The following is a 27,423-nucleotide window of genomic DNA, read 5'->3' as shown; positions in this document are numbered from 1 at the left end:
AAGGAAATTTTCATTAGGAAAGTGTGCAACCTCATGTGCCAAAACACAGATCAACTATAGGAATATGCTTAGTTGCAGTACAGAGGACAATTACTCTATAAACAAGATTTTTATGTAAAGTCATATCTGTGTGTATTTAACAAGTAAATGAGCAAAGCAAACTTACAGAAATTCCTCCTCCCGTGAAGAATTTCTAGGGTGAATTCATTTCCCATTTCCTATCACAAGGACTGGTGTTTTTTTTTTTTTTTTCCTTCTGTGGATGTAAAGGGTGTTACCCTCAGCTGCTGTCAAGTAGAGCAATACAGAGCCATCTTGGCTGTCATGGCAAGAAACAGCATAATGTTGTTACCCAGACAGAGCTAAATCTTTGCTACAGTCTTTTTAAGCTGCTGTATTTTGGAGTCAAGCCTAACAGTTCTGTCAAGGATTACAGATGTGACTAGCATTGTATGTAAATGATAATGCTCACATTTACTTGCTTGTAAACATATGCTTTCTTTGTTTCTGAAGTCAGCTGGGAACTAGGATGGATTTTCCAGCTTTTTAGTTACTTAAAACTGTAACACTTGCATAATTATAGCAAAACCATCAAGCCTAGGTTTGTTTGCACAGAGGCAGCTGGAAGAGAGTACCAAACTAGGTGCTAAGGGAGGAGTCTTGCTTGGATCTCTGCTCCGTTTTATTACTCGGTTCTGAGGAATGCTGTTCCTAAATACCTCCTTAAAGCTAAATGCTTGTCTTGTGATAGCCATTACAAGCAACAGGTTTTTTTGAACTATGATGAGAAGCAAGCTGCTGTTTTGTTTTTTTTTTTTCTCTGTCATACCTATGGCATTGACTGAGATAGGCTTTATTGGTGGATGAGCAAACACTAGTGATGCTACTGTCAATTATTTCTGGAGTGTATTTCATTATTACTGTAGGGACAGTCCATCTGGGTAGAGATTAGTTCTAGCTCTGAGCTCTCATTCACAGATCAAGATGCTTGAGCATTTTTTCACCAAAAAATAAGGATGTATCTTTTTGACAGGATGACTGTTGCTTGTGCCTCCACTTTAAACAACAGGGCATCACAGTTATGTGATGCCTTTACTCTAACTTGTTCAGCAGAATTAAGGCAGTAGCATTTATTTTGCCTGACACATGCACAGTTTTCACAGTACTGCTTAAAAAAAGAAATCTGTGTACTGCTAAATACAGACTTTAATTCTTGCAATTTTGACTGCCATCTTTCTTTAAGGCACGAGGAGTCTCAATGCAGTTACGTATGTCACTATCACACAAAGTACAGATCCTACTGCAGACTTCCTATGTTTAAAGAACTGGAAAATGTTTATAGAGAGCCTACTGCTTTGACCATCCATATAATGAAGGTGAATCTCAGACTACAAACCTGATTTTAGTGCAACTGAAGTTTTGCAATGGATGAATCTGGAAACTTGCATTTTACTTGTGGATAAGTTTATTTAACCATTTTTAAGTTACAGTAAGTAAATAGTATATTAATATAGTTGTTTCTACATATATGCAGTTCTGATACGTACTAGTTACTGCAATGTAGATTTGATAACGTTGTACCCTAAGCAGAATGATGCTGAATCATTTTATGAAATCTGACCTATCTTTAATACACTGTAACATTTCCTTGGTACATGTAATAATAGTGGTGTAGTTTTTCATTAATTTAAAATGCAAGGTGCACCAATGGAGAGGAATTATCAGAAGATGTATCTGTTGAAAAACAGAAATAGCAAGAACTGGCAGTTTCCTGAGTGATTTTCATGAAAAATCTAGTTGGTATAGAAGCAAGGAAAGTCAGAACCTTACTGGGGTAGATATTACTGTATTCAAGAAATATACACGTGGGTCTTTTGTTTGCTTTCTAAAATACCAGTCATGACCCCTTGAGTCTTGGATAACCTTGGTTAAATTCTTGTAATCTATTTTCCAGTTCAAAATACTAGCCAACAAAATACATGGAAAACCTTGCTCAATTTGGTCCGCAGTCTGAGGCAAAGCCTCAGTACTATTTAAAAAGATGAGGTGGAAAAAAACTCTTCTTCAAATTGGTTTCACCATCTTCATTGACAAGTAGTTCTGTGGAAGCGAGAGAGGAAGAAACGAGGTGAAATGATGTATATGAAATACTCAGTGTAGTTTTCAAAGAGATGTTATGATTCTAGCTGCGTCAGAATGCATTCAGGATGTGCTAATTTCAGTTAAAGAAAATAAAATATTTCAGAGTAAAGTAGAATGTAGGGAGTAAAGTAACACTTAAACATTCTTACCGGCAATGAATAGAGGAGTACTGCTACAAACAAGAGTATAATCAACAGGATGATAAGGCCTATGAAGAGCCATTTAAACCTGCGCCACACAATAAATTTCATTGTCTTGCAGGGGTTTGTAAACCAAAGGAAAGAAGTATCAGGTCGGCTATATTTTGAAAAAACAAACAAATATTAATCATAGTTTAAATACAGACAGTACTTAAGTGTGATAGTACAAATTATTTAAAATGCTCTGATCTAAAGCTCTGAGTTTAGAGCTGAAGGAGTTTTTTTTTTTTTTTTTTAAATCAGTGTCACTCAAATATTGTGCCATTACACTGAAACAACCTTGCATTTTATCCTTATGCTTGTGGAAGGAAGCACAGATGGCTTTTAGAAGCAGTTCTTTAAAGGACAGATATAGCTAATCTATAATAGCTCATTGTAAATGAAGATTTTTGTCAGGAACATCATAGTAGCTAGAAATACGCTCCTCAAGCTAGTAAGAGAAAGATATCTTACTTTGGCAGATCTAGTTTGGGGTTCATGTTGGGTTCATCTCTTCCTTTACCAGCTGGCCTCTCCTCAGCTTCTTTTTCATTGACAACTTCCAATGTCATTTCAACTTTACCCTTCAGAAAACATATGACATAGTATCTTATTGAAAGAGCAAGAAGAATACTTGTTTGGTACCTAAACACAGTAGTCACGGACAAGCTCATTTTGTGTGTGTCTGGGGGTTGGTGTTCCATTTCCACCTGAAAGTTCTGTACTACAATGGTGTCTGAGAATGATAAATAGGAAAAAAGATCAACAAAAACAGCACATGTTTTTGCTGATTCATTAGTAGTTGCACATTAAGCTCCATATTGCTTTTTCCAATTTACTAAAACAAAAACAATTCTGCTTTTCTTTCAAGAACAACTCAATGACTGCATCTTTGCCTAATGACTAAGCATCTTGTTTTTTTTATTGCTGTTGCTGACAAATGTTTTGGACTTTTTTCCCTTCGTTTATTGAGTTGTAGTATCAAGTTTTAAAAGCAAAAGCACTGGAAGAAAATAGAGCATATATTGAAAAGGCTTAACGCTCTAGCAAATGATAAATATGTATTTTGTTTAATTCTTCACACATTTTGAGTCCAAGGTCTAATCATATGCTTGAATATCTTTAATTATGAGAGTTCAAACATAGCAGCAGTTAATTAGAATTTTTTCCCAGGTAGATCCTTTGCAATTAAAAGATTGCAATTTTGAAGAGAAGGGAAGTAATAACCATACCGCTAAAATGCGAGAGCCATCCTTTTCAACACAACATGGCCACCACCCCTTCATGGATTTCTGCTCAAAGAGAGAGGCAGTCATGGAAGCCTTCTGAGAACCGTCTGCCTTGTATTCTGGAATCATGTCTATATTGCACTTCTCTGGAACTTTTGCTGGAATTATTGTTTTATGTAAATCAAGTTCCACAAAACCTAGCAGACAAACAGAGTAAAACATAGACACTGCATAATGTAACCAACAAAAAGCAAAGCAGTTCAATATAGACCTTTCCCGTATCCAAACATGTTCCAGGAAAAAAAAAAAGTGATCAAATACATGTTACATTCTTCTTTGTTTAAGCATGTTGTGAGGGGCAAGTTTGACGCAGTAGGCTGTGTTTACACTTATCTTTTTGATGTTGACTGCATTAGTATTGATAAAATGTACTTAGCAAGCTGCAGTATCAACCCTCATTTTTTTTAAATGAAAGATAACTTGATCTTTAATATTTTTTCCCTAGATACCTAAAAAGAATATAACAAAGTATAGAAATATAATGCTCAAGTAATTTGTGATAGTTAAATGTATTATTTAGCCAACAATACTTTCAACATACAGCCCTTATATAATAATTTAAAATTGTTTTGCTTTCTTACCAAGATAGTCATCCAGGGAGAATTTGTCATTATCCCATATCTGGATGATCAGTTTGGGTGGGATTCTGAATTCTGTCTTGTCAAGGCTCCAAAAATGTTCCTAAATATTTAAGAAAAAAGGGGGGGGAAAAAGAGAAAAAGAGAAGCCTGCCACTTGTGGCCAACATTGTTCCTGGCTAAAAGGAATCTAATGTTTAAATTTAATATTTGTATTGAGAAAACTATGACAAATTGAGCCAAGCTGCCTCTGTGTATACAGTGAACAAAATTATCAGAGCTAGTTAAAATCTATGTTTTAACTATAGAAATTTTCAAAAATACCTACCTTTTTGGAAACTATGCAGAGTTGCTCTGCTGGGAGATAGTCAAAAGGAAAAACAAATCTCCAGTTGAAGTTTCCTTCTCCATCCAGTGATCGGTAGTGAACATCTGTTTTCTGCTTATTTTCCTCATTACCAGGCATCCATCTGTAAGCACAGGTGGACATCTTTGGTGGCTGCAGTGGAACCACACAGTAGCTTGTACTACAGCCATATTACCGAGTAGCTGCAAACAAGCCAGACAAGATGCTCACAAAGGCATGGAGGCTTTCACACTCTTTCAGTTCAGTGCTGCAAACATGAACACTCAAAACAAGCTTTTGATCTGCCAAGACTATTGCTCTCTCTGTGGTGAATTGGTTTGTTACTGTTTTTTTTTTTTTTTTTTTTAGGAGTTAGATAAATATTCTATAGTCTTTTGGTTTCTGTTGAATTTTTTTACATTGACTAGGAAATTTACAAGATTTCAGGATACGTAGCACCAAAGCTAACTCCCTACTTATCTGTTACTTCTCATCTCTAGGTTTTATTTTTTTAAGGCTGCACTTCTGGGATTTTTTTTATAAAACAGTAACTGATCATGCTGTATCTTACAGTACTTCTGAGCTGGGTACTATTTCAGAGGGTACAGGGTACACTGATTTGGCTGAACCAGATCATTTTTGAAATTCATTCCCTGGGCCAGGATATCCTGAACATCATTCATCTGCAAGTGTTGCAGAATAGGATGCTCCTACCCCTTCACATAAATGTCGCTCATTTCTTCCCCTGTGATGCTTTTTTCATCCAGAAGGACATCTTTGGTGTTCCAGACAATCACTCGTAAGACATACCTAAGAGAAAAGATGTTTAATTGAGTTAGCTTTGTCAGGGCTGACAGATGGTGTGCAAATACAAATACTTACTTTTTAGCTTTTCGGGGAGTGATGTTGAATGGAGGGCCTGGAGGTCCTAAGCTTTTGGGGAAAACATCAACCCACATCTGAAGCTTTCCCTGCAGTGGTAGAGAAGATGAATGAGGGAGTGCTATGTACACGTTCATGTTGGTCATGATAATTCCCTGGAAATGCCTACTGACTTGCTTAGTAGCATCTTCTAGCCACAGAGCAGACTCTATGTTAAGATTGTCAGAACTTCTCAGGTTCCAGCTAGGGGAAAGCACAATCCCTCATGTTATACTTCCTCAAATAAACAATGCCAAAAATTCAGAAGGTGGTAGGGACATGAATTCCTAGGGAATTCAGCACAGCTGGGTGCCTAAGTAGTTCTCATTCTGTAGTTACAATTTTTTGTTCTCCTATATTTTATTAAGTGCAGCATCATTTGTGTCTGATTATTTGTGGCTGGTGGCCTTCGTGCTGTAGAGGAGCTGCCCTCTACACTAGACTTAAGCGAGGCAACCACTGCAGATTTCGTACTCTATTTGAGGCTCATCTATTTATTTAACTTCAACTTCTCTGATTGCTATGGGAATGCAATATTTCTGCATTCAAGAAACTGAAATAAAACCATTTCACAGTACCTGAGGGATGTTGGGCTGGAAGGTGCTATACAAGGTCCTTGTCTCCACATGCTCAGGTACCAAACCCTGAGTTCTGAGAATATGAAGGGCAAGCCGCTCTTCACCTGGACCTAGGTGCTGATGTAGTACTTTATTGGCTTCTGAAATAGAAAAAGGAAATAGAGCAAGGGCTTATGATCCAGAATTTGCATTTGAAACTTAAAAAAAAAAAAAAAAAAAAAAAAAATAGAATTTAGCACAATCTGTGCACACTAGAGTCAGATTTTTTTCCCCCCTCATCTTCCCTAAATAGTGGAGAAGTTTTATATCTGTACCAATGTGAATTTAAGAGAGAAATATAGAGTAGATGAACAAGCTCACCAACTTCCTCCAAAGTATAATCTCGTCCACCGTAGGTAATCCTTCTACCATTTTCAGAGAAGACAGGAGGAGCGTAGCCTTTAAACCTGGCTATGTTTTGCAATAACTGGGTTGGTTTCAGCTGATCACGCCAGGTATTCACACCTGAACTTTTAGGAAAGCAACAAAATGTGTCCTAAAATTAATCACCATTCCAGGTATTTGCAGATTGTGTATAATGTATTTACTAGCTTTAAACCAATCCAGAAAGGGCAGAATTGCAGCTGCCTGGACCAGCTGATTGATCTTGATAATGACACAATTACCTTTTGAGAGAGAGTGCATTTTTCTTTGCATATCAAAACAACGCTATAACAATGCTTTCATATTAATTCCCATGAATAAGTCAGAAAATTGTGTTGTGTGTTCTCTGCATAGAAAACATACATTTTACTACAGGAAAAGAATACTGAACTTTGACTTCTCTTTTTTTAGTTACGGCTCTTCTGAAGATTTTGCAGCTTTGCTTTAAAGATGATACAGTGAGCTTAACACAACCAAGCAACAGAAGCCACACTCTTGTTTTTCTTCATTTTAATTATATATTTTAAAGTTCCAGTTTGTTTTATTTGTTACAGAGTGAGGATTAGATCTACCAGATACAACTTTTGAATGAACAGCATGACTTACGTGCAGTACTGCTGTGGGATGCCACAGTGAGATCCGTAACGGGACAGAAATCTGTTCTCAAGATCAATTATGGTTTCACCTACTTTTTCATCACGAGTCAACGTGTCATAGTCATAGACTGAAATTTTCAGGTCTTTTTCTTGAGGTAAGAAGCAGCTGAGTTCATACATTCTAAATATAAAAATGTCCAGTTATCACTACTGCTCAAAAAGTTTATTTTTGAGGAATGACCTTTATAAGATATTAAACAGATGCTTTTGGTGTTGATAATTCTAGCAGCAGTTACTACTGATACACTCCTTGGTATCTGTACTCATTAATAAGTATGTTTTATAGTCTTACAGATATTGCAACATTCCTTTTTGCACAATGTGATACTGGTAGTATGGCTTTATTAGCCACGGTATAAAAAATGCTTGTTTAATCCATAGCTTTTGTATGATTAGAACTTAATCTATGTTTTTAAAATCACAATACAAACACAGCTGGAGCTTCTATAAATGTTTTAAATGTTTTCAAATTTCCCAAATGTAAAAATTTTCCTTCTTTTTTGTATTTCTTTATTCTGGCATTAGGGCAATTTTAAGATGCATGTTGTGTTTGTGCTGTTTACGCATGTAATTCAGAACATTTATAGACTAGCCAAACACCTTTGCTGCCCATTGATTTCAAAGTGAAATGCCTTTTGGAGCTTAATTTGTAATTGTCCATCTATAACTGTGAATACTACACTGGATCTCTATAATAACAGTTAATTGTACGACATTATCAGAAAGCATGAAAACATTCTAAAATACAGAAGATTAAAAATACAAAGAAGTTTGTTACCTGCCAAAAATGGGGTTGAGAGTATTAGGCACATAATTATCTCTGTCTTCAATTACTTTTTTGCTTAGGGTTATTTTTATATAAGGATCACACTATTCAAAATAAGAAGAAATACTGTTAAGAAATTATTATAAGCTTAATTGCATTTAATCTCTAGTACAGCAGAGTTACTTCACAGACATTCCAAAGCCAACAAGTCTTACCAGCCCATTATTATCCTGGGGTTGAAGCTGCAAAGCTCTAACGATATAAATTCGCACAATACACTCCTGAGGCCCACTGTCTGGTAGCTGACAGAACTGGCGGGGAGGAGCTGGAGTAGTGGGATCATCAGGTAATGCATAGATTTTAAAGGATCCCTAAAAAGTAACACAGAGAATCAGTCAAGATAAATGTAGAAAAGTCAGTCCTATTTATCCTATGCATATAGACAATTTTACATAGAAACAGGAAAATCACAGTTTAATTCAACTTAAAAGTTATAACTCAGAAGTCATTTGACTTGGGTAAGACCATAAAGGTAAAATTACATCCTGGGAAGGTTCTGTTCCACAGGGAAGAATACATTAATATTAATTAGTTCTTTTGAATTAACAATTATCACATACAGTGTAAGCCATGTGCAGCTGTTCCTTCTGTGAAAAATAAAAAGAATCATACCTAGCAGTTAAGAGCATCTGTTGCCCCTACTAACACACGCCTCTGTATTTAACTGCTGAAATGCTTGCATTTAGATTTACTAAAATGATAAACACTTAAATGCTGGATGCAGTCTCTTGTACTCTGTTTTTTGCCCATTACCTGACATTTACCTTAAATTCCCCAACAACTGATGGATCATCACTGTCCTCAGCTTTGCCTCTGTACAGCTTAAACGTATCACAGAAATCTGTTAGATTATTAAATTCTGGTACCTTTTCCAATTCACAGTCATACACCTTTAAAGAAAGAAGAAAGGGTAAAAGCACAGTTCAGAAATTGTATGTATCAGCTACAACAGTTGGCACTGTTAGGAAAGCATATTGTACATTGGTTACAATATCTTATGGAACTAAAGAATTCAGAGCTATTTTTAATTTTACATCTAAGTGGAAGCAATGGAATATTTGAATTGCTATCAGGCTTCATTTAAGCCTCATTAAAAACAATAAATAGCATCTCACCACCTAATCTTTACCTTCTTCATTGAGTGCATTTAGAAAAGTGTGGAAGTGGTAAGGTTTCAACTTCTAATGAAGGAATGCTAACTGATACTGCCCCCTGTCTGTTCATACTTTCTCAGTCTGGATGTTTAGGAATAAAATTCTGTTTCAGTGTTAGACTAAACTCTTAATACGTCTCTCAATAAAGGGAGTCATACAGTAAAGAAGCAGATTTCTTAAACTTTTACCACAAGAATTAATAACAGACCTTTACATGAAATCATTACAGCTAAATTTTGAGGTTTTAAAAAACAAAGGGTACAGCTTTGACCAGGTTTGGGGCTTTTAAAGTTGGCAAATATTCACTTCTTTTTTCTAGAGCAATACCTTTAATGTATCATATCCTTTTGTAATATACTGTCCACATTTCTCATGTTCTCCTATTGAAGCATAAAATTTGCTCCACCAATCAACAATTTCTTCCTCCTTTAAAAAAAAAAAAAAAAGACAAGACTTTTTACAGGGAAGTAGAGCCTCTCATTCCATGCTGTGCAGCCAAAACAACAGTTAACCATATAAGAATGTATTCTCCAAAACTTGTTAGCAGTTAAAAAATATCAAAGGTTTATATGAAAGACAGAATTTAGAATATAATTAAGGCTGAAATAGGTGGAATTTCTCTTACCCAGGGTTAGGCGTCTATAATGCAACTACATTTAGTAGTCAGAGAGCCATGTCCAAGAAAACAATTATTAATTAGCTGTGTCTAGATAACCATTTTAAAGGTTTGATTTCTGGAGGCGTACTTATTTCTCTCCTCCATCTTCCAGTAGTGCAGCACAGCCTTCTATAGCTTCCTATGTCCTAGACTGCTTAAGTCAAAGGAAGTGAATGTACGCTTAGATGGAGCATTCAGTTACTTAGTGTTTTTCCTTAAGTCTATCATACCTGGGGTCCATTGCAGGAATTGCATTCCTCTAAAAACTATAGCAAACCTGTTATGTAATTTTTTAAGGTATTTATTCTGATGGGAAAGTGTGCTAATTTGCTTTTGGCATTCCCTTTTCTTTTCAAATTGTTGCTGTATAATTACATCAATTATAATTACAGATCTGCAAATCTAAATATACATCACTCCATTAAACGCGGTGGAAATCATCTGTACCACCGTGTCAGAATCCTGTAGGTTTCAAATGCAGTTGGAGAAAAAAATGAGCAATGAACTCTTAAACACAATACTTCAGCAACTCTCATGCAACTGCTACATGCTAACAGTTTGTATGTTCAAGTAACTGTAGTTTTGATTTTTTTTTTTTTTAAGTTATTTAACACTGATACCAGATTTTCCCCTGCCCTCTCCCCCCCCCCCGCCCAGCAGAGTACTATTTTCCATATTTTTCCCCACCTATTAACATAACATAACTACTCTCTCCTGAAAACATACTCTAATCAGAAGTAGCACTTCTCCACTGTATATTTTCAATTGGGGATTTCATTTGTGAGAAAGCAATGTATAGATTTTGAAGAATAGTATACGTTACCTTTTCTGTAAGCTGCTCAGGAGGATCAATCCATTTAAAAAAAGAACAAAAAAAACCAAACAGTTATGAGGATATGCTTTGTAGAATTTAATAGACTTAAGTAAGCTTTTAGAGCTTTGCTTTCTTGTATTTTGTTTTTGTATAGTTTTGCATGTAAAGTAACCAATACCTTAAAACTTGTAAAGAATATTCAGACTGCATGCATATAACTTTTTTGCTGCTGTCAGTATGACCTTGATGTTAAACTTGATTGAAAATATATATAAATGAAAAACTATCAAAAAAAATCCCAAGCTGTATGTTTATAGGGCTGTGAGGCACTACAGTCCTGTGCTTCCTGTCCTTCTTCACATAAAGCAAAACCTTTCACTGCAGCATTCAACTCTGGCTTCTATTTATTCAATTCCACAGTACTTGGAGCATTCCCTGCTTTTCCACTTGCACTTGCAGAGTACACCGGATCTGATTTAAACATATTTCATCTGAAATAAGAGCACTTGCGCAAGTGAATTTATTCAAGAGTTTCTTTCCCAAACAAGTTTTGCATATATAGAATTGAAGTGTTTTGGTTTTGTTTTTTTTTTGCTTTTTTTTTTGTTGCATATTTTAGATATCAACTTCTTTACAAAACAATTTGCTAAAAATCAGTAGCATTTTCCCTTTCTACCACCATTTTTTCATTTGTTTACAGGCTACAGAATTTCAGAAACTGGAAAAAAATGTGAATTATAAAATGCACTAACAATCAGGATGTGTGCCTACAGATTTATCTGTGCAATAACAATCTGCACAATCCAAAACGCTTCACCTGTTGAATAAGAGATACTGCAAACAAGATCAGATGTTCCATTAAGAGCAAGCATCATGCATTCCATTTGGAAGCCAGGATTATCTAGCGCAATTTGTTCATGTTCATGTTGTCTATTGTGGCTTAATTTAAAGGCATAATCCATACATTTTGGTGAAAAGCAAAGCATTTTATGAGTACAAGCCAAATGCATCAATAGGTCAGGACGCCATTCTGATTTATCATATTCTTTTAACTCTATTTATATTCTGAACATAATCATCTTTCAGGGATTTTCAGGCCTGTTATGTTTTAGTAGTCTTGTCTAACTGTAAAACAAAGTGCCCCATAAATCTGCAAAATATTGCCTATTTCTGCTTTAAAGGTAACTCAAGTTATTTATTCTTAGAAACTGTATTACTAATTCACAAAATTTATAGGCAACATTGAATTAATTGCCATATTTAAAATTGACTTTGTTTAAACACTGGTTTACAACATGAAGGGTAGCTTACAACTGTGTAACAATTGCCGAAACTCCAAATTTGGAGACTATTCACACAATATAATTGCAGCATAATACTGATTTATATATATATTTTTATATACCTTCAGGTGTCCCTTCAAGTAATGTACTTCTTTGCATTGAGAAGAAATGGTTATGGAAAAAGTAAATCCAAATCCTCGGGCTTTCTTTCAAAATTATCAAAACAAATAATGAGTCCTCTGGCTTTGGATGCTATTGCTAAAAGTGGTAAGCAGGATGCACTCATAGAATGCCAAGGAAACAGGGTAAAATGCCATCTGATAAATTTGAGATTTTGGAGTGAAATATTCACTTGGTAAAGACCATTTAGCAGTTACTGCCTTTTTTTTTTTTTTTCTTTTTAAATCTGTCCATTGATTTCACTGTGGATTGTTACACATAAGGTATGTCTACACTGAGCTATTAGCTGTTGAATACCTTAAAATTATAGGAAAAAAGAGAATGGATCCCTACCAAAAGTTAGGGTTAGAATTTTATTTACAGCACATTTATTTTAGTGTCTGGAAAACAGACTTTTGAACAAATTTCATACACCAATAGTATCATTGAATCATTTTTGTTAATTTTGGTGCTTTTAGTACGAAGATTTTAAATAATTAATAATGATATAGTAATATTTAAATATTATAACAGTAGTTAATACACAGACATAGCGGGATATTTATAAGTCTCCAAAGAAAGTTTTTTTATTACCTTAATATTTGTAATTAATCTTATTAGATTCACTTATAAGAATCATTTCCTCCAAGATCTCTGTATGGAATTATTGCTAAGATAAGCTCAGCCACAAGACCACATCCCATTAATATTGTGCTACCATTCTGGTCATCTCCATGCAGTATTTCCATACATACATACATACATACATGCACTGTGGTTGGAGAAGCCATTTTGCTGAGTGCTGTTGACATACTGCTTAAACACTGGAAATTGGAATGTAATTGATGAAATTTCTGCCTTTTGTGTCCTTATGATATTGCCTGCATATCCCTTATGCCTTCCACAGTTGTACTTAGTTATTTCAGACTGAATTGCTTTGAATATTATTCCTTCTCTCATATGGATGCAATAACTGTACACAGGTTTGTACTATGTTTTGTTTGGGTGACGTCAAACTCCAAAAGAAATTGTTTCACCTTATCTAGCATTTAAAATATTTCCTACCATAAACAAAATCAGCTAAAACCATTCACATCAGTTTTGCCAGTGGGTTCGGATCTTTTTAAAGTCTTTTTTCTTAATTTTTACTACCTTTAGAAATGTTATCTATGCCATCTAGAAAACATTAGAACATAACAAGGCTTAATTCAGATTAAAGAAAAGACATTTTTCTACTGTTATAAATTAAATATTAGGACACTTTACTTGTATGAAGGAAATAAATATAAGAAAATCTATGAAACAACTCAGTTGTAAAGTTTCATGACATGAGAATGCTAAAGAAGAAACAAAGGAAGAATAATACAATCAGTGATATTAAAATAACAAATACTATTTACTTTGGGACCTCTGTAACAGTGAAAAAATACGTATTTTTGAAAAATCAAAGTTATGGATTAAAAGCCTACAAAATTAACATACTAAAGCATACTTAGCCTATTTTTGTCAAGAAAGCTCTATCAGCAATTTGTGAAAATATCTTCTAGATTAAGTTCTAAAATTACGGATAATTTTTCCTTGAAAAGATGTTTGGAATTTGCCTTCTGAGGTTCTAAGCCAGGAATACAATTCTGCAAGCTGAATTATTTTTACCTGTAATGTCAGACTGCACTGTGGATGTCCTGAAAGAATCAGAGCAGTAGTGTAGGAAGAGTCAGAAGGCACAAGAGAACAGGAAAGAAAAGAGGTGTTAGTATAGAAAATGTTTCAGTGTTAGCAGTTTTGGATGACTGTACAGTAAGAAAGGCAAAACCATACCTATGGGGGAAAAAAAAATGAACAGCTGTAGGTCTGTGCTACAGCAGTTTTGATTCTGTCATCACCAAAGCATATACCATCTGCTTGCTTTATTTGAAACTGCTGTGTGAGAACAGGCCACTCTAAAATTACCAGTAGGTGACTGGGTAATATTCTATCATACTATCATATTCTTTCCATTAAATGACTGAATTCCTAAGCTACTGGGTAAACTTTTTTTACAGTTTGATGTTTACTGTATGAAAACCGAGGATAAAATAATTATCGCATTTCCTTTGCTTTCCTGTATTCAAAGGAAGTTTGCTCCATCTGACTTTTCAGGTGGCTACATTACCGATAGTTTTGCTGCTTAGCTAATCAGAAATCACAGCTCTGAAGAAGAAGAAGAAAGTCAAGCATCAAATTTCAGACACTACCTGAGCTGCTAGCAGTGGTTGCGTGTCCTCCATTTCTATTACTGTATCCCGGCGTGGTGCAGCAGAGAGTAGACTAACTGTAAGCCAAAGATTTTAATAAGACAATGCCACGTTGGAAAAATACCATACTAAAACTTTCCATGGGATTTGAAATCCAAACAGTTACAGAAGATGTAAATTAATTCACTGACTATAAGCTTGATCCTCCAGAGAAAGCAAAACATGGCGATGAATTAAGAATAGATATGCATCATGTTTCTGTGCACTGTACACAAATATTTGTCAAAAAAAAGAAGAGAATTAAAAAGAAAAAAAAAATGGAAAAAAATACAGTTGAAGATGTCAGCTTTGCAGTCAGACCATTTTTTGCTACATTACTGTATTGTATCTTTGTTAATGAGAACAGTGGTAACATGCAGGTAGTTAAAATTCAAGTTAATTCTAAAGAAGAACTTCAGTGAAGCAGCATGCCCATTCCGACACTAGACTTTCCTTTGCACTTTTAATATCCCACAAACTACTGCACCATTTAATTTTTTTCCTTCAGGTCATATCTCCAATTAAGTATGCAACACAAGAAGGCTGTTCATCAGTACAGCATGCACAGTAAACATCAAAGGTTGGTTATTCTAGCATTTCACAGGAAAGCATAACTTGTCTTTTTCCAGCTTTTTACCTTTCAGCTGTGGAGCAATGTCTTCTTTTGTAGCGTAGGGGTCACAGCGAAAGCTTTCCAGTAAATCAATAGTACACTGTCCCACAATGGGCTTCCGTCCAAATGGTCTGTGGTCTATTACTTTAATAACAAGAGATGGGGCGTACAACTCCTCTTTTGGCAAAAGCTAAAAGCAAAATGTTAGAGTTTGATTATAATGCAGGCAAAAGGAAAATGAATAATAAAGATTTCCCCCCCAAATTAGAGCTGTTACTTGATTTAGTATTGATCTACTACATTTTATGAGTATATGGTGAATGAAATTTCTGACTACATGAATGATTCAATAGAAGTCATTAAGAATACTTTTAGTTGCCCTAAATCTTCAATATTCTTGAATCTTACGCAGCCCCCATCCTAGCAATAGGAAAGTAATCATACTTCTATATGTAAAATGATGTCTTCTCAAATACATACATCTATCCACTCTACTGGAGCATATCAGACTATACTTTTTCAATGTACATACAGACATGATTACACAATCTTCACTAGAATTTTCATGCTCAGTAACTTGCTTATGTTAAGTCAAAAAAGGATGCGCACGTTTTTCTTTTCATTCGTACGTAACAAACCTTAAAAAGTATGCGGCAACTCATTTTGCTACTGATAGTTTATACAGTAAATAGGTTTTAGCAACGTACGACTTTCATGAAGAGCACAGAAGATGGAAAATTTGGCGTCTTTTTGAGGTTTTTGATCACCACAGATTCCACCATTTCACCCCCACATTCCACTATGAGACTCGGTGATGTAACGGGTGCCAGCTGGTAATTTTTCATGTTCCGCAACCCCCAAGCCAGAATCTGTGAAATAAAATCCAATAGAAGCGAAAGACAGAGAAAGATCAAGGATCAACATGGTTAGCATGATATTCAAAAAGAAGGAAAGAAGAGTCTTTTCAATTAAAAAAAACCAAAAACATAACATGACTTGCAAGACATTAAGGTTGTTTGAATGATGAGAGAAAAAGTGAAACCCAAAAATGCTTATTAAAAAATCCCAGATATTTCTCACTATTTTTCTCCTCAAAGCAAATAAACAATCTTGCTACCTGGAAGATGAGATTGCTGCATTTGTTTTCATTTAACTTAAAAATGAACAGTACCTCAACAGCAGTGAGTTGAACGACTGGTCTGATTCCTTGAGGTACCATGTAAAGCTTTGGCGCTCTTTGTGATGGAAGAATTGGAAGGTTGGAGCCACTCTGTTAAGAGACGCACACAAATACTGATTTCTCTCCTCTTACTTAAATGAAATACTTTGCAAGCATTAAAATAATTCGTTACATTATGACTTTCTATGAAAGAATATATATGATATGACACACACACTCACACATATATACATACACACATAAACATATACACACACACAATATAATAAATACATGCCTTGTCCCTTAAAATAAGTTCTGCAGCAAAAAGAATGTCTCCGCTAGCTTTGCCATTATTTGTTACAGGATACCAGAGCAGTTTTGGTGTGATGTCTTCTTCTGGGATTAACTTGACCATGGGGGCACAAACACTTCTTCCAAGGAATTCATCTTTACCCTGTAATAAAAAATGAAAATCATAGTCGTTAATGTTATTGTCAAATAACAATAATAGAAAAAATAATGATAAAACAAGAATCAAGGTAAAAAGCTTTTACATACCACTTGGTCACTGTCAAACAGTTCAATAACAACATTAGGTGGATTTTGGGCTACTGTCTGTGGGTCCCCATAGATTTCAATTTCATTAAATATTAGAGTTTGGTCCCATGTAGGATTTAGAGTTGAATGAATGATCTCAGTTGTTTTGCTTTGATGGAGGAAAGAAACATGAGCGTACGGATCTGAAATATTATGCAAAGATTGAAAAGCCTGAAACCATAAGGCACACAAGCACAATTTTTATCAAACAGTACATTGTTCTTCTTTTCTGTCATTACTATTTCTACAGTCTGTTCTACAGGAAAAACAAAACAAAACAAAACAACACACCGTACATATCACTTACATTTAATAGAGCAAATTTCTCTTGATTACTAAATAGCATCCTTTATACCACTCTTTAATAACACAGTAATAAATGAAAATGATTACAGTATCTTGAAAATCACAAACTAAAATTGAAAACTAAAATAAAACATTGGCTGTACTACACTCCTCTTAAAAATGATCTGTAGAAGCTTTTTTTCACTATCTCCACTGACACATAACTACATGGATAATAGAGTATATATAATAGAATAAATAATAGAAAGGAGTTCATTCTAACTAGCTTGTGCAAAATAAGTTTTCACAGGCTATATTACACAGATGAAGCTTCGATTTCAGATATTTATAACAACCTCTTCTTGTGAAACAACTGTATGATTAAAGCAGCCCTCTGTTTGTCGGGTCTTTAAATCAAGAGCTCTACAGAAGGTATCTGATGATGGTCATTAACATTTCCTGTACAAATTGCAATTGCTAAAGACTTGAGGCTGTTTTAAAGGTTATTTTTAGGTCAGTTTCAACAGCTTTTAGTACCTGATCAGAACTGTACAACATTTGCATAACTACAAACTAGTTTCAGAGGAAAATAAAACAGAGGTGTTTTGGTTTACATGTGACTGTGTCTGAGGTACCCCTCTTAAATTCTACATATATAAATCAGAATTATTTTTTATTGTCTCTTAATATTGTTTTTTAAATGCTACATATTGATTTAAGACAAAACACAAGACAGGCAGCTGTACAAAAAAAGCCCAACAGCTTCCTCTCAAGAAACTGCAGTAAAATATCTACAGCTGTTTATCTTATTTAACAATATAAGAGGTGCAATTGAGTTAACTAAAAAGGGGAGAAAAGAATACCAATGAATGACAGTTCTGATAAAAATGTATTCTAAACTGCCCCTTTCATCTTTCTTTGAATTTACATAAAGTGTAAAGTCATTCTAATAGAATCCAATTTCAATTTACTCTCTGACTTGTCAGTGGAATTTTCATTGTAGTTAACAATAACTAAATACTTAATAACCTCAACATTGAATTAGTCTGACTACAGAGATGCTAACTAGATACAGCACAGGTGGAATACATTGTAAGAGCTGGAAATAACAGTGCTGAAGTTATTCTTGTAAAAGCAAACAAAATCTCTGCCTCTTAGTAAAATTCAGTGTAGCTTTCTACGAGTTCATATCCCAGAAATTAATTAACATAAAATATTGAACACTGACAGGAAGTTGCTCACATAACAACCATCCAGCTTTCCTCATCCCCACTTTTATGCAGGTTTTCTGTAAGCCATCTTAAGAACTGCATGTATTATTATTATTAGTACGCACGTATGGTTAAGAGAAGCTAAGGCATAGGGAAACAACCGGTCATAGGAAAGTGACCTGACCAGACCAATTCCCATTCCCCACTGAGAATTCCATTGACAGCAGAAAGTGCATGTTCAGAGCACTTATTTTTTAGCTGTACTAACAAAACCTGGATCATACACAATGAAGCCGAGGCTTCCTTCCTGGCATAGTTTCAGTGACTGGGACCTACACACAGAACTTACAGATTTAAGATCCTCTGTAGGTAATTCAGATTCCTAGTTCATTGTAAGCCTACTTTTCCACACTACAAGTAGGATTTTTCCATACCTGAAAAGCTGTCTTTGTCTAAAGCCATGAGATTTCTTGCCTGGTATACATAACAGCGCAGGTGGTAAGTATACACCCCTGTATCAAAAGGGGAAAAAAAAAGTTCAAATGGATTGCACAAACATCTTTCCTACAATGAAGCTATTTTCAGTCTATACGGATGCTTAAAACATTTTCTTGAGAAAAGCACAAGCACTATATTAACTTTTCTGCATGCTTGCAGTAGAACCTGCAAAAATTTGTTCCAACACAAGGACAAATTAACTTAAAGTAGAAATGAAAATAAAAAAGAATGCTAATTCTATTTGGGCTTCTTCAGTGCATTATCATCTAAAAATCCTTCTATTATTATTTTTTAAAAACAGTGTGATAATCTAGCTCTTCCAAACAGAATCAATAACTGGGTATTCTAAAACTTAAATTATTCATTATGGAACTTGTAAAGGCCTAGGAGAGACCTTTCAACTACCTCTACATAATAATTTCAATTGCATCCTTATTTCTGTGGCTAAAATATATTAAAAAAAAAAAAAAAAAAGAATCTGCAGAAACATGATGGAGTAGCTGAAAAGTAGGATGTGATGGAAACCCTGACCCAGGGCAACATATGGCTAAGTTACTACACATTTTCTTTGAAGATGTCAGCTCTATCACTTCCAGACCTTGTTTTTTTTTTTTTAAAAAAAAGCGCCACTCATAACCACAATGAGTTGAAACCTCTGAACTCTGGCAGGAAAAGGAGCTATTTTCCTCCTATTGTGGTCATTACTTGAAAGAAACAGCAAGATTACTTCCTCAGCTTCTGAAAGATTTGGGCACTTATTCCCAGAAGGGAGATAGGAGTTACGTAGGTTTCAAATAAAGGCAAATTTTCCAGTCACAGATCTTCAAGAAGGATACTGAGTCTTAAGAGGGGCACTGAATTGGGCTCTATTCCTTTTAGCACTTACACCTCAGTGTTCCCATCTTTGTGAATCCCACTATGGTAACTTCAAGGCATTTTAATTCAGTCAAGGCTGGCAAAGTAATAGTTCTCAACTCACCTGTATGGTCTTACTGCTTATACTGGGTCAGGCATTTGTCTGACCTAGCAGTGAGTTGGTTAAGGGAACCAAACCAGCAGAAAATTAACTGTACATACACAATCTCTGCTGGTTTAGCTTCCTGCATTCTCATGAATGGACCTTAATGCTAAAGATGCCTTTCAATAAAGCCTAGAATTCTGCTTTTGTAAAAAATAGCTTAGGAACTTTGTCCATTTTACAAATGTCTGATATCAAACAAAATGAGATTACTTTATCCATATTAAATTACTTCATTCTTTTTAAAATATTAGAATATAAACTAATATGAACTGTAGACTATAATATTGAAATGATCAACAGTATTTTTCACTTAGTAGGATAAATAGGCTTCAATCAAGAATCAGACGGATAATTATCACAGGAGGTTTGTAAGTCTAGATGTAAAACACAAAGAATTACAATTCTGTTTGCTACCAAAGAGAAACAGACAATTTGTAAGAAAGGAATTGCTAGGAACCTACTGTCAAAGTAGCAGGAAACAAGTGGTGTATTGGCACCAAACACCTTTGTGGCTGAGTCCTTGGTTTTGTCTGAACCCTTCCCTTCTCCATCATCGGTACTAGTGTCTGCCCCCTAAAATTTTGTGAAGAAAAAACATCACTGCATAGTTACAACTGCAGAAACAATCTGACAAAAGTATACCATCTGCAGGAACATACAGGTTTCAGCCTCATTTCCAGGAAAAAGTATAACTTAATTTCTTAAGTAAATGGACATTAAAAGATGTTTAGTTCATACAAAGCTCATGTCATCTTGCCACTGAAGGTATGCAGAAATCAATCCAGTCGTTTCATCTCATTGCCAGAATGTCTTACTGCTGGAGATACATTAGCTACCTCAGCTCTTAGTGCAGCAGAGTTCTTCTGCATTGCCCTGTTGCAGAGAAATGCTCTAAGGATTTATTTTAGCAATAGTGCAGGAAATACAGTCAAATGAGAAAGTTAGTTTTCAACTCTGTGGCATCAAACCAAGTGGTGAATCATGGACTGATATTTGGTGGGGGGGGGAAGGAAACAGAGAAAGAAAAAAAAAAGAAACATTAATGCTATACTCTGAATAATCAGCTTAGAAAAACAAAGTAGTTTCCTTACAAGACTGTGTGTTACTATTATGGGCTAAAATTTGTATCTTGATAAACAGAGCTTACCTATGAAGCTGTGTTAACCTGAAAACTTGACAAGTAATTAAATTTTGATAAACTGTGACCTACAATATTCTGACCTTTCAGATACTTAGCTATTTTCTTTTTTTTCTCGTGCTTGGTTATTTATACTTGCAAATATTCATCAAGGGTAGCTATTTCAGTTTCTTTTACTTCTGGTACTGATGCTGACACATCCAAATTATGCACATTAAAATCTTTTGTAAGTCATCTTTCCACTTTATTGCAGATAAGCCTTCTGTAAGTAAAGTGAAAAGATGACTTACAAAAGTAATTTTGCCTTTTGATCTAGATCTCATTATACAATAATAATTTGAAGAATCAACAAGCATGTTATTTAAGAACTTAAGTACTTACTTCAATGGTCCCCTTCAGACTAAACAATATAAACTGTGTTAGTTCCTCAGTTACACATCAATTTAATGATTCAGAGACTAAAAATTAATAGATTCACCTCCTAAGGACTTTTTTTGTTTTGATACTGTGTCCCTTACCAAAGCACCTTCAAGTTTAAAGATAGCTGCAGCACCATGTGTCTCTGAGGGAGCCATTTTTCGTCTCCATCGTCTTCGACGGAAAGTGTCAGAACTGCGTTGTTTCCAGTGAAATTTCCAACCAATCAAGGAAGCATATTCCCATCCTTCTTGATCTTCATACGATGACATTCCCTGGAAGATGTAAATCTCTGTTATCCACAATATTGTATAAGTGTCATGAAAAAAAAATCTGCAATTGCTTTTGTAGGCACTGTTGTGATGTGCAAGTACAGTCTGTAATTACAGCTCTCTTCTGCTCACCCTTCCCGTTGTTACTGCCTGAGCTGAATCCCTCCTACGCTTCCGCACCAGTCTTCTTCGTCGGTGTGTATGATACATTTTCTCTGCAGCAACCCATGACTTTGGTTTAGTGTCTGGAGGAATAGTAATTCCATATTCCCATCCTAAAACAGAATTGAATAGTTGGCATATTTCTAGAAACACATGCAAGACACAAATAAGAATAACATGATAATTTTTTTTTTTATTGTGACTACAAAGAACGAAGATTTAGTTACATGAAACTATTTGATATGTCCTATGAAGACAGGATGAGAGAGCTGAAGTTGTTCAGCCTAGAGGAGGCTGCAGAGAGACTTTAAAGTGGCCTTCCATTACTTGAAAGGGGGCTATCAGGGAGTGCAGTGGTAGGATAAGGGGTAATGATTTTCAACTAAAAGGAGGTAGGCTTATATTAGACATTAGGATGAAATTAATTACTACAAGGTGCTGATGCACAGGAAGAAGTTTCTGTATTTTGGATCTACACGTTAGAATTCAGTTGTCAGGTATTTAGGACTCTGTCTTTTATCTAGATTGAACTCCTAATAAAATGTTACTGCAGAATCCTAGCAGACGTTCCAGTTAAGACACTTATGGGTACTCTACAATAAATAAGATCTCCTTTTTCCTGTTAAAATCGCTATTTATTTAACTTATGTTTAAAGCAGTAACTGTTTGAGAATTTTTAACTGTTTTAAAATGAATTGAAATTCATGACCACTTAGCAAATCTTCTTGACTTCAGTCTTCTACAGGCTTCCCTTTTGCTTTTATTACCTATTTGCTTTCCATACTATTAAATACCCCTTAGATACTTTGCTATGAAGGACTGACTGCTTTTTCCTATTTCTGTGGAATCCAATTTATTGGTTTATGTGGTTGTTTTGTAAAAGTGACAAGCACGTTAGAGTTGTAGCAACTATAAACAATGGCTCTGCTTGGTTAGGATTTTCCTGATTTGTAGTACTTGAAAACATTCTGTCTAGCAGTGTTACACTTGTCACAGAAAGACCCTGAAATCATCTTCATTTTGGAACTGGCTAGTAACTAATTTGTTTCGTAGTGTTTACATTCTGATCAGTTTTGCACACCACCTGCACATATTCATATGAATATGAAAGCAATCATTTTGTTTTCAACAATATAGAAATTCTTCACACCCTTGTGTCATCTCCTACTAGGACAAACAGACTCCTTCCCTTGCTTGATTCCTAGACCTCCTGTTTCACCTCTTAGCTTTCAGAAAATCACAGAGCAGTTGGAAGGGACCTTTAAGATCATCTAGTTTCAACTCCTGCTATAGGAAGGGACATCTCCCGCTAAACCAGCTTACTCAAAGCTCCATCTAGCCTGGCCTTGAACACCAGTGAGGGCATCCACAACCTCTCTGGGCAACCTGTTCCAGTGCCTCACCACCCTCACAGTAAGTAATTTCTTCCTTATAGCTAGGCTAAATCTACTCTCTATCAATTTAAAGCCATTTCTCCTTGTCTTGTCACTGCCCTTACAAAGAGTCCCCCCCCAGCGTTCCTATAGGCCCCCTTTAGTTACTGGAAGGATGCTACAAGGTCCCTCCCAGAGCCTTCTCTCCTCTGAGCTGAAGAGCCCCAACTCTCTCATCCTGTCTTTGAAAAGGAGGTGTTCCAGCCCTCTGATAATCTCTGTGGCCCTTCTCTAAACCCAGTCTGACAGCTCGATGTCTTTCTTGTATGGGGGGGGCTCCAGAACTGGACAGAGTACTTCAGGTAGGGTCTCACAAGAGCAGAGATTCTGCCTCAATCTGCTGGTGAAGCTTTTCTTGATGCAGCCCAGGATATAGTTGGCCTTCTTGGCTGCAAATGCACATTGCCAGCTCATTTTTCGAGTTTTGCTTGTTGTTTTTCCCTGGCTGAAGGCTTCCACCTGAAATACCAGACAAACTCGACCCTGGCTTTGCCACATACTCTAAGGTAGAATTATAGGTGCTTGATGTCTCAACCTAAGCTTCTGTCTTCTTTAAAACAATTGACAGTACTGATCTACATCTTACAGGCCAAATCCTAATCATTGGATTTCACTAACACTGGATGTAGGAAAAAACTTTTGGAAATGTATTTCAAACAAGGACAGGTTCTATTTCTAAGCATACTGTTCATACAACCCAGCTTTATGTGGGTTGTATGTGGAACCTTTCATGTTAGCAGATTGTTATTCACATGACACTTCTTATTTTCTTAATTTTTTAAAGCTTTTGGCTCAAAAATACCTGCTGCACTCGAGACCAACATACAGCTTCTTGGATTCTATGATTTGTTCTCTGGTAGACACAGATACATTTATTAGATAGCATATAAACAGTAAATCTTACCATGCTCATCTACTGCTCTATTTAAATCTGACTTCCAAGCATCATCTTCCCACATCCATCCAACAGGACATGTGAACTCACGTGGCGGTGGAGCTTTTTCTCCATTCTTTTATGTAGGGAAAACAGAGCAGTTCCATGTATTAGTAGATAAAATACACTGTGTAGCAAATCTTGGAACTTTTTCTCTTAAACTCTCATCTTTTTACAGTGAAAAGTACTGATTAATACATCTCACCACATCTGTGAAACTCTCTTCAGCAGCTTTCCATTCTCCCCCAGGATAGCGGCTCTCATTCTCATACACTTCATCGGTAAACTCGGTATGACCAGCATCAGCTTCAGTCAACAAACTGCAAATCCAAAGCAAACACAGTATTAAGCCAAAATTACTTATGTAGGTCCCAGAGAATACACAGAAGCTATGTACATGCTGTAGTTCTGGATTATTGGTCTTTGTAAAGTTCAACTTTCAACACAGCTCACAAGTACAAGAACTTTATTCTCCTAGAACATCTTCCTAACATTGCAGCACCTCCTCTAGAAGTAGAAATAAGTGCTAAATTACTCATGTGTGACTAGCAGGAGTTGTTTCAACTGCCATTATTATTCAGCTGCTTTGAGAACTTCTCTTGGAAAAAAAAAACACATCATACATCTAAACAGAGAGAAAAATACATACAGCTATCACATGGTCTATTTCTAACTTTTATATAACTAGCTATACACTAAAATTTGAGAATATTGTTGATTTTATCCCTGTTCTGTTATTTACAAACTGAGTAACCATTTGATAAGTTTCTAACTCGAAAGCAAAATAAATAAAAGAACATTAAATTAGAAAAAATAGCTTCTATTTCCATTTGTTTTTGTGAGTCAGAAAGCACTGAAATATGTTCTTAAGTGCCATCTGCTGGTCAAGTAGAGCCACAAGACTATTTTCCAATAAGATCAGGTATGAGGCATAAACAAATGTGCATTTTAACTGGAGATTTCTCTCCTGTTATCTGAGAAAGCATCTCCATGTTATTGCTTTTCTTCATCTCAAACTATTCATTGAAATAATATGGAAATAAATCCATCCATTTATACCTACAAACATGCATGACTTCAAAATGGATCAAATAGCACATATTATCCTGCAGTGATTCTATAGGAACATCCTGTGTATTTCTCACAAGAACAAAAGAATTAAAGATTGAGCGAATGTTTCATAAAAAAAAAAAACACAAAAAAACCCCACACCAAAACAACAAAAACAACACACCATAAAACACACACACACACCCCACACCTTTTTATTTTTATGCTGGTTTTTGTTTTTTGAGCAGTTCATTTACCCAGTCCTATTTTAAGTGTGACAACACAAATGGCTGAGCTGGGACAACTTAGGAATTGACAGCCTCTGACAGAGCAAGACTGAACCTGGTGGAGCTGGGGAAAGATGGAGACCTCATGAAATGGAGCTGTCAAGGGAAGAAGAATCATATGACAGCACAGCCCTAGCCTCTGAAAATATCCCCTGCCTTGAGTCACTCTGACAAATAACATGTAACAGTTGTTTCATGAGGGTCCACAGACCTTCTCAACATACAACAAAATAAAAAATAATCCAGTGTATGTGAACAACAAAAGGCAATAGTATTTTTAGAGTTATTAAAAAGCTCTGACTATTCTCAGCAAAGAAAACAGAGAGGGGATATCTTCCTCCTCCAGAAGAATAATTATTATAAATTCCTTTATTCCTGCTTGAATAAAATTAGAAGCATCTTACCTTCTTTCAGGGTCAACCATCCATTCTCCTTCCCACTCCCAGCCTTTTGGGGGTAGAAAATACTCTCTCTTCAGTTTGATTTTTCCTGTGACATCAGAAAACTTGTGGCGACCAACAAGACCTGAGGTACCCCACTTTCCAAAAAGAAGAGCCTGATTTTCATACTGTTTGAGAAGAAAGAATAAAACAGTACTTCAGGAACAAGGAAAAGATTTCAGGAGGAAAAAAAAAAAAAAAGGTTTATTTAATAGTTATAATTGAAGCATTCTACTAGTCACTTTATTTGAAATTAAATACCTCCTTCCCATGCCTTCCACTACCATCATTAATTTCTTTTTCTTCTGTGCTGTCTTATAAATGTAAGCAATGATTCTGCTATTAATTGACACTTTATTCTACAGCCAAGCTCCCATCAAGTTAAAGGTTTGTTAAATAAAATACCTTTGCATCATTTGAACAAGAGTTTCTTCCATTTCCTAAATGCACAATCCTCTCATTCTTTTCCATTTTCCATCTCCCGTTTATACTTTTATTTTGTAACACATAAAACTGAAAATAATTAGTCTTACGGAAGCTAATCAGGAAACAATTCTGATGTCAGCACAGATTATATACTGTATTTCCCTTGCTGTTAATGGGATTATCCTAGTTTATAATGTTCTGTTCTTACTGCTATAAAATTGTTGGATTGCTTTATGAAGAGCAACAGATATTCCATGTCCTCATAAACTTCTACACTAGACAAATAATAGCTTCGAAAAATCCGCTGCCTATTTTAAGCTACTTAATATAGCACTACATTTAGTATTTCAGGCATAGGTGCAATGATGACACTAGCCTCTGTAAAAATGCCATTTCCTCAACTGATATAGTAGATTACACGCAGCTTTAGGCATGCAAATTAGGCAGAGATAAGATGCTTACAGCTTATCATTATCATGAAGAATCTCTATTATATGCTGTGGGACTACTAGAAGTATTTTTCTTTCAAATTTTTTTTTGCTTTTACCATTCACATGTTACAATATAGTCCTTTGTCAATGAAATCTACTGGTTTTGGCCAGTTTTTCCTGTAGCAGTTAATTTTTGGCAATTTTTCTGCTCCTACAAAAGAACCATTATTAAGCAAAAACTGCTCGTATCCATGCATCATTTGTAAAGAAGTGAAGAACCAATTAAAATATATATTAGTATGCCAAAACATTATGTTCTAGAACTCAATCTTAATTACAATGATAAAAATCTAAAACAAGTGTCTTGAAATCACTGGAATAATCCAGATTTTCATCTGATTAGCCAGTTCAGATTCTGTTTTGCTGAAGTTCATCTGGTAGGCACAATGGACTTGATTATTAATTGCCTTCAATGTGGTCTACTTGTTTCAGTACTTATTTCAGTATAATAAATAATACTCTCCTTTTCTGCCAGGCATGCAGAACAATTACAGAAGAGCTCAAATTGCATAGAATTCATAAGGTTCACATCCAAGTTTAACGTAAGAAAGCGATGATGGACATACATACCATTTCTGCAAAAACACTGAACGTTCCCTCTGCAAAACTATTGAACTTCTTTTCAACTGCACTGAGCCCAAGCCAAATGTTAACTCGCAACTCCACAGGCATTTTGACATCTTTCGTCTTGTCCTGTGGGTACTGAC

General features: G+C 35.4%; 1 protein-coding gene across 9 annotated transcripts in view; it reads right to left on the bottom strand.

The window, feature by feature from the left end:
• Positions 1–518: 518 nt before the first annotated feature.
• MYOF (myoferlin) overlaps positions 519–27,423 on the bottom strand; it is a 67,939-nt gene continuing 41,034 nt past the window's right edge. For 4 of the 9 annotated variants that reach the window (XM_048945260.1, XM_048945265.1, XM_048945258.1 and 1 more), the window contains 30 exons: positions 27,287–27,418; positions 25,764–25,927; positions 24,228–24,342; positions 23,993–24,098; positions 21,626–21,768; positions 21,323–21,496; positions 20,128–20,239; positions 18,582–18,659; positions 16,613–16,794; positions 16,350–16,508; positions 16,064–16,162; positions 15,600–15,761; positions 14,917–15,082; positions 14,241–14,317; positions 10,574–10,585; positions 9,420–9,518; positions 8,703–8,828; positions 8,094–8,249; positions 7,891–7,982; positions 7,063–7,233; positions 6,394–6,542; positions 6,034–6,173; positions 5,417–5,505; positions 5,249–5,344; positions 4,517–4,658; positions 4,192–4,291; positions 3,554–3,747; positions 2,796–2,905; positions 2,292–2,439; positions 519–2,100 (listed from right to left, as the gene is read on the bottom strand). In XM_048945260.1, coding sequence (XP_048801217.1) covers positions 2,065–2,100; positions 2,292–2,439; positions 2,796–2,905; positions 3,554–3,747; positions 4,192–4,291; positions 4,517–4,658; positions 5,249–5,344; positions 5,417–5,505; positions 6,034–6,173; positions 6,394–6,542; positions 7,063–7,233; positions 7,891–7,982; positions 8,094–8,249; positions 8,703–8,828; positions 9,420–9,518; positions 10,574–10,585; positions 14,241–14,317; positions 14,917–15,082; positions 15,600–15,761; positions 16,064–16,162; positions 16,350–16,508; positions 16,613–16,794; positions 18,582–18,659; positions 20,128–20,239; positions 21,323–21,496; positions 21,626–21,768; positions 23,993–24,098; positions 24,228–24,342; positions 25,764–25,927; positions 27,287–27,418 — 3,729 coding nt within the window. In that variant the 3' untranslated portion in view covers positions 519–2,064. Of the gene's footprint in view, positions 2,101–2,291; positions 2,440–2,795; positions 2,906–3,553; positions 3,748–4,191; positions 4,292–4,516; positions 4,659–5,248; positions 5,345–5,416; positions 5,506–6,033; positions 6,174–6,393; positions 6,543–7,062; positions 7,234–7,890; positions 7,983–8,093; positions 8,250–8,702; positions 8,829–9,419; positions 9,519–10,573; positions 10,589–14,240; positions 14,318–14,916; positions 15,083–15,599; positions 15,762–16,063; positions 16,163–16,349; positions 16,509–16,612; positions 16,795–18,581; positions 18,660–20,127; positions 20,240–21,322; positions 21,497–21,625; positions 21,769–23,992; positions 24,099–24,227; positions 24,343–25,763; positions 25,928–27,286; positions 27,419–27,423 lie in introns of those variants that run through there. The other 5 variants (XM_048945259.1, XM_048945257.1, XM_048945262.1 and 2 more) reach the window with 3 other exon arrangements.

The sequence above is a fragment of the Lagopus muta genome, chromosome 5 (assembly GCF_023343835.1).
Source record: "Lagopus muta isolate bLagMut1 chromosome 5, bLagMut1 primary, whole genome shotgun sequence".
Taxonomy (NCBI): domain Eukaryota; kingdom Metazoa; phylum Chordata; class Aves; order Galliformes; family Phasianidae; genus Lagopus; species Lagopus muta.
This window is presented reverse-complemented; position numbering and strand designations above follow the sequence as displayed.